This window comes from Lepus europaeus, chromosome 1 (genome assembly GCF_033115175.1).
Source record: "Lepus europaeus isolate LE1 chromosome 1, mLepTim1.pri, whole genome shotgun sequence".
In the NCBI taxonomy this organism is placed as follows: domain Eukaryota; kingdom Metazoa; phylum Chordata; class Mammalia; order Lagomorpha; family Leporidae; genus Lepus; species Lepus europaeus.
Window position 1 is genome coordinate 175,572,139 of NC_084827.1, and position 10,730 is coordinate 175,582,868.

At 51.3% G+C, this 10,730-nt stretch overlaps 1 protein-coding gene across 1 annotated transcript in view; it reads left to right on the plus strand.

Annotated features, from left to right (window-relative positions):
* Positions 1–9,603, plus strand: part of CAB39 (calcium binding protein 39) — a 93,657-nt gene extending 84,054 nt beyond the window's left edge. The window contains exons 7-9 of the mRNA XM_062193374.1: positions 3,506–3,571; positions 5,244–5,387; positions 7,125–9,603. Of these exons, the coding sequence (XP_062049358.1) occupies positions 3,506–3,571; positions 5,244–5,387; positions 7,125–7,313 (399 nt within the window). The 3' untranslated portion in view covers positions 7,314–9,603. The remainder of the gene's footprint in view (positions 1–3,505; positions 3,572–5,243; positions 5,388–7,124) is intronic.
* Positions 9,604–10,730: the final 1,127 nt, after the last annotated feature.

Sequence of the window (10,730 nt, forward strand, 5' to 3'; positions counted from 1 at the left end):
AGGGGGCAGCAGTGCTAGGATGAGAGCAGCCCTGAGGGGTGGGTGGGGACCGGCTGTGCTCCCGCTCTGCTGCTGCTGAGGGCTCTGGGGCCGCGGCCAGGGAACGTGAGTGCTGGGCTGTTACAGGTCCGTCCTTTGTTGTGTGCAGGGGAGGACTTTGGAGTAAGCCGTCGGCAAGGTGCCTTCCAGCTCTTAGCGTCACACTCGTGGCGTGAGTGTCCCCAGAGCTTTGTGTAGGACTCGTGCTGCCGCATCACTGCCTTGAGCCACACCAGCACTCCGCGGGCTGCAGTGTCACCTGTCCTTTGCTTTTTCTTTTTTTTTTTATTTATTTATTTATTTATTTATTTATTTATTTATTTATTTTTGACAGGCAGAGTGGACAGTAAGAGAGAGACAGAGAGAAAGGTCTTCCTTTTGCTGTTGGTTCACCCTCCAATGGCCGCCGCTGTAGGTGCGCTGCGGCCGGCGCACCGCGCTGATCCGAAGCCAGGAGCCAGGTGCTTCTCCTGGTCTCCCATGGGGTGCAGGGCCCACGCACTTGGGCCATCCTCCACTGCACTCCCTGGCCACAGCAGAGAGCTGGCCTGGAAGAGGGGCAACCGGGACAGAACCGGTGCCCCGACCGGGACTAGAACCCGGTGTGCCGGCGCCGCAAGGCGGAGGATTAGCCTAGTGAGCCATGGCTCCGGGTGCTTTTTCTTTTTTTTAATATTTATTTGTTTGAACAAGTTAGAGAGGGAGGACAGATTTGGTTTTTTTTTTTAAAGATTTGTTTATTTATTTGAAAGAGTTACAGAGAGAGAGAGAGGTCTCCCATCTGCTGTTTCACTCTCCAAATGGCCTCAACGGCCAGGACTAGACCAAGCCAAAGCCAGGAGCTTCGTCCAGGTTTCCTGCGTCGCTGCAGGGGCCCAAGGACTTGTGCTGTTTCCCAGGCACATTAGCAGGGAGCTGGATCAGAAGTGGAGCAGCCGGGACTCCAGCCAGTGCTGCACCACCACACCAGCCCCAGCCTGTGCTCCACCTCTGCCAGCTGTGCTTGTCTCCTGAGACACGGCTCTCTCCCGCCCTGTGGTTCGCCTACACATCATCTAAGATCGGAGAGGATTCCTAGGGAACTTAGAGTAATAGTGCACTTCGTTGTTTACTTTGCTGTTCGATTCAGTCATAAGATTCTGGGAGGCAAAAACCTGTGCTTTCTTCTGTGTTTTTCCCTGTCCCCCGCCCACCAGCAGCATCTAACAGTGCTGAGTGCACACTCGGCCCTCGTAAGGGCTTCGACCTTGCGGCCCCTTGTTTCCGTTTCTGCCCCTGTGTGTTTGGGTGCGGGTGTGCTCCTCTGTGTGTGTTGTTGGTTTGAAATGGGAGCAGCAGCCTTCCTGTGTCATCAAGGACGCAGTTTGATAAGCATTTGATCAGCGGCAGCCGTTTTGTTGTCCTTGTCACAGTCTCAGGTTTCTCAGCATACTGACATCAGAGGCCACCAAAGACACAGATGAGCTGCATTCCAGGACACTTAGTGTAAGCAGGGAGTCTTTTATTAAATTCTGTAATACAGTAGCTTCCTGCATGGTACTAGTGGGTGACACGGTAACAGGGTTTTAGAAGACTGTGAAGCACATCCCAGGCCTGTGTTCGGAGCAGTGAGATCGAGGGAGAGGAGGCGGAGGTGTGGGTGAGTCAAAGAAAGCCTTGCGTTGAGGTGCACTTTGGCTCTGGTTTTCAAAGACCACAATACTCACATTTCTAAAGCAAAATGGTTTCTTAAGAAAGAATATAGCCTTTTCTGGCACAGAACCTGGGGCAGCTTTTTCCCACTGGTGTTCTTCAAGGGAAGTGCGGCTCAGTGTCACAAAGTGACGCCATCGCCTAGGGTGACACTGCAGTGGCACGGTGCTCCACAGAAGTGCCATTCCCTGAGCGACATCTAGGAGGGGTGCAGACGTGGGTGCGGGCGTGGCCGGGTGTATTCCCCAGCATCCGCCTGTGCCCGCCCCGAGGGACAGTCCCTTTCTTGAGGAAGGCACGTACTGAGCGTTGAGTGTGCCCCCACGGAGCTCCATAGGAAAGCATCCCTGGCGACCAAGGGACTTCGGGAACTTGAAATAGGTGTATTTTGTGTTGCCCGTTAAAGGCAGAGCCGATTATTTGGAGCATCAGTTTGATGACCATTTGAGAAGCTCCAGCTTGCTAGCACATCGGGCAACCTTCTGTCCTCCACGTGGAAGAGGTGTACAGCAGCTCTGTGCGAAAGATATAAGCAAATCCATTTACAACAAACACAGGGCTGTGGGCCAGTGAGGACCGTTGATAAAAACAGGCAGCAGGGCAAGGTCTGGCACGTGGGCCTCAGCTGGCCACTCCCTGCTGTGTATCACAGATGGATGGTGGATGAGGACCCGTCCTGACACATCAGCACAGATACGTTTCACGGGGCAGGTGACAAAGCAGCGTCCCCCAGCACCTGCCACCTGCATGAAAAGTCACAGCTCTGCAATCTTGGAACATCTCCAACTCATCCTCACCCAGACACACATAGACACATGCCCACATGTATACACACACACTGACACATGCCCACGCACATGTATGCACACACTGACACGTGCACAGACACATGCCCACATACATGTATACACACACTGACACATGCCCCCACACATGTATACATGCACTGACACGCACACGTGTGCACACAGACACATGCCCATATACACACACCGACACATGCCCACACATGTATACATGCACTGACGCACATACACGTGTGCACGCAGACACATGCCCACACACATGTATACACACACTGACACATGCCCCCACACATGTATACACGCACTGACACGCACACGTGTGCACGCAGACACATGCCCACACACATGTATACACACACTGACACATGCCCACGTACATGTATACACATACTGACACATGGCCCCACACATGTATACACACACATATACACACACGCTGACACATGCCCACACACACACGTTGAGGGAGAAGCTTCAAGAAGGTCATGGAAATGCACATTATCTTTCTTTTTTTTTTGGTGAGGCAGAGAGAAGGCTCCCATCTGCTGATTCACTTTCCCAATGCCCTCAGTGATGCTCTCCAGACTCAGATTGAGTTCTGGGTTCCTGGCTGTGACCCGGCCCAACCCCAGCTGTTGCAGGCATTTGGGGAATGAGCTAGCAAGTCGATGATCTCTCTGTGTGCCTCTGCCTTTTAAATAAATTTTTAAAAAAGCTGATGTGGAGTTTGGGGTGACAGCACTAGATCTGCACTAGGACCTGGCTGGAGCCAAGAGAAGATGGTCCAAGGGCCCTTTTTACAGGTGACCATCGGGCATCACCTGGGGCTCCCTGAGCCTCAGCGGACAGGAGAGCTGGGGCAGCCACTGGCCTTTATGGTGTTAATGTTTGTGTTTGAATTTTATAATGTTAGCTGCCAGTCTTTTTTTTTTTTTTTAACAACACTGATAAATGTTTTCTTGTCTTAGTTTTTCAGTGAATATGAGAAATTACTCCATTCAGAAAATTATGTGACAAAGAGACAGTCACTCAAGGTACGAGAGATTGTTTTCTGTAGTTTATTTCTCTTCCCATGTGTTTGGCATTTGGGCTTGTGGAGAGGGAATGGGCTGGCATGGGCTGGAACACACCTGTCTGTGGCCAGGGTCTCCACAGAGAGCAGTGGGCACAGATTGGAGGCTGGGATTCCCATGAACTAGATCAGCGTTCAGCGCGGCTGTGGCTCGTGGACAGCTCTGGCTGCTGCGTGTCAAATCCGAGATGGACAGGTCTTTCAGGAACTTAAAAATGTCACAGCTAGGATGTAAACTCTAGAACAGAGTTTGGCACACAGCAGGCCATGGCCCAGATGTAGCCAGTGCCCATGTTTGTAAACAAAGTCGTGCAGGGACTCAGACGTAGCCGTTGACTTCTCTGTTGTCCACAGCTGCTCCAGGTGGGACAGCATATTTGAATGGCTTGCAGAGGCTAAAGTATTTACTCACTGGCCCTTTACAGAGTTTGCTGACCCCTGCTCTGGACAATTCTCAGGCTAGTTCATGAAAGCCTGCTCCCCATTCTGTCAGTGAGTGGGCCCAGGGGGAACTGCCGTGGGAATCATGAAGGGTTCACGGGGGCGCACGCTCTGTGTGCCGTCGGCCAGGTCCGTCCCCTATGCCTGCCTTGCCCGTCCCACCCTGAGGAGAAGGCCCCCAAGGACTGTCTTCCCTGGAAAGACAGCGAAGGGTATCAGGAGCCTTCCACAGGAATGCTGTCTGCCGACCCTGCAGTCGCTGCTCAAGTCGCCCAGTCCACGCCGTGCCAGTGACGGCTCTCACCCAGGCCATCTCAGTCAGTGTTGAGGATCCTGATCTCAGCCTGGGCCCCAGCCCCAGGGCTTCCGGCCTAACGATGGTTCTGATGGCGTGTGAGGACCCTCCCACCTCACAGTGCTCTGCAGAACTCTGGGAGCTGCTGGAGGCACTTCCTCCCTGCACATCCGTGCGACAGGAGGACACCTCCGTGTCCTTGCTCCTCTGACTCGGCCCCAAAGGCCAGGGCATAGTGCTCTTCCCCAGCGTTCTGAGACAGCAGCCAGACAGGATGGCCAGGACAGCAGCGCCTCCTTGTGGTGTGCCAGAGGAGAGGGTGGCCATGTTTCACAAATCAATAAACTATGACCAGATTTCAGCTTGTTGGTTAAGGAGAAGGGCTTTCAGAATTACCAACATGAAAAGGAGGTGGCCACTCCACCTGTACACCCTGGGCGTAGACACGAAGCAGATCGTATTTTGTCAGTGGATGGCTCCCTGTGTGCAACTCTAAGTTCTTCAGTTTTGTGTCTAAAGAAATGTGAAGAACTACCATGCCCGCCATGCGCACACTTTGGTCGCCACGGCGCTGTCTTGAGATGCAGTCACGTTTTATCCATTCCCAGCTCACAGATGAGAAACTGAGGCACGGGAAAGTTTAACATGCTCAGGACTACGGCGCTGACAAGGAGTAGGGAGCCAGATCAGAGGCCAGGCCAGCTTTGCCCCAGGACCTCCGTCCCCAGGCGCTGCAGCTCAGCACCTGCTCCTCCCACAGGCCTCGCAGCCCGTGGCTCTCACAGCCACTTCAGTTCACCGGTCCTCCGAGTCCCTGCTCATATATGCTTACTAAAGGTGTTACAAATGTTTGTCTTTAAATCCTAATGTAAGAATGATTGTTTAAATGTCTTCTCAGCTTCTCGGTGAACTACTGTTAGACAGACACAACTTCACAATTATGACGAAATACATCAGTAAACCTGAGAACCTCAAGTTAATGATGAACCTTCTGCGAGACAAAAGTCGCAACATCCAGTTTGAGGCCTTTCACGTTTTTAAGGTAGAGTACGAAGATGAAGCCTTCATCCAGAGCTGCTCAGTGCGCTTCGAACAGATTGCAGGGTGTTAGCCTCACTCTGGTCGTCTGAGTGATGGAGTTCCGTGTCCTCAGTGTTCATTTTTGTGTGGTGTATGTAACATTTAAGCAGAAAGATCTAGAAATGTGGGATACTGTGAATTTGAGCGCAAGAAAGTTTATCTTCCACATTAGAGGATTGCTTATCACAAAGTGAACCATTTCTTCTTTTTTAATTTATTTACTTGAAAGGCATAGTTAAAAGGGGAGGGGGAAAGAGAGACAAAGATTCTATCCGCTGATTCATTCCCCAAGTGGCTGCAATATCTGGGCTGGGCCAAGCCAAAGCCAGGAGCTCCATCCAGGTCTCCTAGCTGGGTGGCAGGGCCTTGCCGTTGCTTTCCCAGCTACATTAACAGGAAGCTGGATTAGAAGTGGAACAGCCAGGACTCGGACTAGCAGCCACATGGACCTGCACTGTGGGCAGCAGCTTAACCCACTGTGTCACAATGCTGGCCCCAAAGCTAAACCACTTCTTAGTGGTTTTGTAGACACTAGTTTTCTTCCTTCTCCCCTTTCCTAAGATAGAGAAGGTTCCTGTCACTGGCTCACCCCCCAGATGCCTGCAATAGCAGGGCTAGGCCAGGAACCCAAGCCAGGACTTCCAGGTAGGTGGCAGGAACCCGTTACTTGAGCCATCATTGGTCTGCATTAGCAGAAAAGCTGGAGTCAGCCAAAGCCAGGAGTTAAATGCAGGCACCTTAGCAACTTGGCCAAATGCCTGTGCCCTGGGGTTTTTATCCCCTCCCCCACCCCTCTGGTTTTTTCTTTGAAGCTTTTTATTTATTCTAAAGGCAGAGGGACAAACAGATCTCCCATCCACTGGTTCATTCCCCCAATGACCGCAGCAGCCAGGGTTGGGCCCAGCCCCGCTAAAGCCAGGAGTCGGGAATTCAGTCCTGGTCTCCACCTTGGGTCAGGGAGGCCAACTCCCTGAGCTGTTCCTGCTGCCTCCCGAGGTGCACTTCAGCAGGAAGCTGGAATCGAGAGCGGAGCCAGCACTCACCCCCAAGCACTGTGAGATGGGATGCCAATACACCAGCCGGCATCTTAACTACTGCACCCCACACACGTCCGCCCCTTGGATTTTGGTCTTAAAATCCGGGGTCTGCACTGTGGTACAGTGGGTTAAGCCACTGTCTGCAATGCTAGCATCCTATATTGGAGCACCAGTTCAGGTCCCAGCTGTTCCACTTCCCATCCAGCTGCCTGCTAAGGCACCTGGGAAAACAGCAGAGGGTAGCCTGAGTACGTGGCCCCTGCCACTCACACGGGAGACCTGGGTGGAGGTCTGGGCTCCTGGCTTCGTTCTGCCCTGCCCAGCCATTGAGGCCATTTGGGGAGTGAACCAGCAGATGGAAGATCAAGCTCTCTCTCACTCAACCTTTCAAGTAAAAGGAAAAGAAGCATCCAGTCTGCCCTCCCGTGCCCAGAATTATTTCTGCTCGTTTATTCTGCAGTGGACGTCTGTAGTCAGCACCAACCACTGTTTCAGGGCTAGCGGGGTGAGCTAGTCCATTCTTCCTGTGCTAAAACATTGAATGTTTTTTCTCCAAATTGTAACATAAGAGCTTCTGAAGCAAAATCTAATGCCCTGATGTCCCCGCCTGCCCCAGGAGGCACTGCTCCGTGCTGTGACTGACGTGGCCTCTCCCTGTGCAGGTGTTTGTCGCCAACCCCAACAAGACACAGCCCATCCTGGACATTCTGCTCAAGAACCAGACCAAGCTCATCGAGTTCCTCAGCAAGTTCCAGAACGACAGGACCGAGGACGAGCAGTTCAACGACGAGAAGACCTACCTCGTCAAACAGATCAGGGATCTGAAGAGACCAGCCCAGCAAGAAGCCTAACTTCCAATAAACCCTTCAAATAGTAAATGCAAGTTCAGCATCTGCTGTAGCTATTCAGCGTCAGGCACTCTTCCCGACTCATGAGGAACATTACTGCTAATCTGCTGTTACGTGAACGGTTTTCATTTGACCTTTCTGTTCTTAGTCCAGGTTGGAGAGCGTAGCTGCTGCTGCTTGCACTAGCGCACACGTGGGCTTTTCCTTGATCTTTGTGTCATTTCAGAGTTCAAAGACTCCGCCGCTGTGGGAGTGCTGGACACAGCTGGCTTCCTGAAGGCGAGCACATAGCCGAGTGTGGCTAGGGAGGCGGGCGCGACCCCGTCCGCGTAGACCTGTGTGTAGGCATCGCCCTGTTGAAGACAGCGTGCGGCATGGCGTGCGCACCTGACCCTCGCGGCAGCTCCTGGGCCTTCGCTGAAGGCAGTCAGGGGGGCCCTGTCCCAGGCGGGAGGCTCTGGGGAGGATGAAGGTGGTGTGCGAATAAATTGATACACTTAGCAACTTCTCACAGTGTGAAGCTTCCTGGGGTCACGAGGGAAGTGTACATACGCTTTTCACGGCTTTCTAGGGTTTCTGACATTGGTTTTCTTGAGACTTGTAAACCTGGATATGTTGAGGGTATTTGTTGATTTTACTTTTTGCAGGTATTTTAAAACAGTAGAGCTAGCAACAACACCTTGCATTTCATTTCAACACTGCTCACAGGTTTCTTTTGTATATAATTCTTAGAATGCTCCTTTCTTTTAAATGGTTTAATTTGTACAGCAGAGGAATGTTATTGTAGTAGTATGTAACTATTACCTAATACTGAGTTTTTGCAAAAACAATGAATGCTCATATGTAATTGAAATACTTCAGATCACATGAAAATGCTGATTTAACATTTAAATATCACAGCATTAAAAGAAACAAAAAGTAAACCAATCCTTTGTATTTAGTTCCCTAATGGGGTGCCATCAACAGGCTGAACTCTGACCTGGAACTGGGTCAGCTACTTTCCTGCACAATATCGACCTCATTCGGAAAACGGAGTCATGAGTTTGCCAGGTCTCTGGGTGAGGCTGGGGCTCCGTGCGGGGAAGACTCCGTGGAGCGAGCGCCTCTTCTTGCTTAGAGCAGCTGACCCCGCCCCGTGGTTGTGAAGCTGAGTGGTGACCACCTCGGCTTCTCCAGGACAAGAGTTCCGGGCAGAGGTGTCCTGTGGGAAATGTATTTTTTTTAATGTCCTGTTCCTTAATGCTGCAAATTACCAGTATTTATAAAGTAACTGATTTTGCACCACTTTTTTGTTACTGTGACCATGGCAGAACAATGTCTCCTAGACTCTTATCTATATCAAGTTATTAGAATGGGATCTGTTCATCTTAGAGATACGAAGATCACAACTAACAACTTACCAATCAGAGTTTGCCCGTTCAAATTCAGCATGGCTGTAGCTGATCAAGAAATTCATGTAATTATTCTTCGCTAGCCTCTCGTACTAACTGAATGATTTATCAGCCAGTAAACATGTGCCAGCAGGTTTTAGGTCTCCTCCAAGGAACACCAGGTAGGAAAGTAGTTCCTGAAGTACCTATCGAATTCAGATTCATGAACATAGCAGTCTGCATTATAACCAGTTTTCCCGAGCCCATCTTTGTAACACCCTGTGGGAAGTGAGTCGTGTTTTTCTGCCAGACGTGGGGAAAGTGATCGGACCTACAAAAGACTCTGGGATGCTTAGGCAGACAGACGTGGCCGGGCCGTGGCACTGCGGCTCCTGCAGGCTAATGCCGTGCACCTGGATTGAGAGTGAAGCCATCCTACGGTGACAGGTGCCAAGTGGAAGAAGCGTTCCTTGCCAAGCCAGAAAGCTCTCAGAACTTCGGACAACGCGGCAGCTCCCACTTGAGCGCTGGGGCCTGCTCTGTGAGGAAGGGGCGGCCTCGGTGGCCCTGCCGGGGCGGGGGGGCAGGGGGGCTGAGGGTCCTTCACACTCTGTTGGTTTCTAAACAAGGCAATGTGAAAACATTCAAAGTGGAACAGTTGCATTTGAAGTTATGATCATTTAATATATTCATATTACCAAAACTATTATATCAAAAGTGGTTTCTTTTTGTGTTATAAAGGTTTAATTACATTTGGCAGTTACTTAATGTGATTTTAACCCTTTAAGAAAAAAAGTGGAGATGTATACAGTTGTTAGCAATGCCATGAGAGCATTTCCTTTCTCCTGAGGAAAAGTGAATTTCTTAGAATATCTGGCTGGCCCTGTAATTTAAATTAAAATAAAAATTTTGGAGAAACAGCATTGTCTGTCTTTATGATACCTTGTAGACTTGCGTCTGTGTCACTGGACAGCCTGGTCGGGAGACACAGAGGTACGGGTGCTCTCACAGCCTGGGCAGGAAACAGTTAACGCCCACTCCCCTTGAGTTCTCCCTCCCCACTCCCACACTCATGTTGGCCTTGCTCTGCCTGGTGTCACAGTGAAGTCGTTACTATATAGGCCTTTTAAAAGATGGATTTATGTATTTGAAAGGGAGAGAGATCTTCCATCTGATGGTTCACAACCCAAATGTCTGCAACAGCCAGGGCTGAGCCCAGCTGAAGACAGAAGCCAGGAGCTTCCTCTGGGTCTCCCACGTGGGTGCAAGGGCCCGCACCCCTCAGCCAGCCTCCGCTGCTTTTCCCAGGAGCAGTAGCAGAGCAGCCAGAACTCAAACCAGTGCTGTGATACAGGATGCCAGGGGCCCGCCCCGCTCCCCACAGTGTCAGTGCTGCACCATGCATGTAGACTGTGAAGTGGCGAGTGGGTCCTTCTTGGTCCCTGGCCCTTTATTAGCTGTCCAACCTGGGCAGAAGTGTTTACTGGGGCTGGCGCTGTGGCTTAGCAGGTGAAGCTAAGGGCACCAGTTCGAGTCCAAACTGCTCCACTTCGATTCAGCTCCCTGCTATGGCCTGGGAAAGCAGTAGAGCATGGCCCAAGTCCTTGGGCCCCTGCAACTGCATGGGAGACCCAAAGGAAGCTCCTGACTTCAAGTAGGCTCAGCTCTGGCCATTGTGATTATCTAGGGAGTGAACCAGCCAGCGGATGGAAGACCTCTCTCTCCCTCTGCCTCTCTTGTTAACTCTACCTTTCCCAAAGAAGTGTTTACTGCTTACCACCACGAAACTACAGCAAAGGTAGAACCATGCAGGCGAGGTGGACGAAGGCCCTGTCTGCTGGGCTGCCTTGTTTGGGGGGCATATGCAGCCCCCTATTTCCTTCAACCCCTCATCAGTAAGTGGGATCTCTTCTCTGCTGAGGGAAGGGGACATGCCCTGGCCAGTGATGCCACCTCACTGTTGCTATGGATTTGTTCTGAGAGGAGGAGTGTGGCAGGGGCAAGAGGCATGGAGTCACTACACAGACCCTGGGAGTTGGGGGAAAGCAGG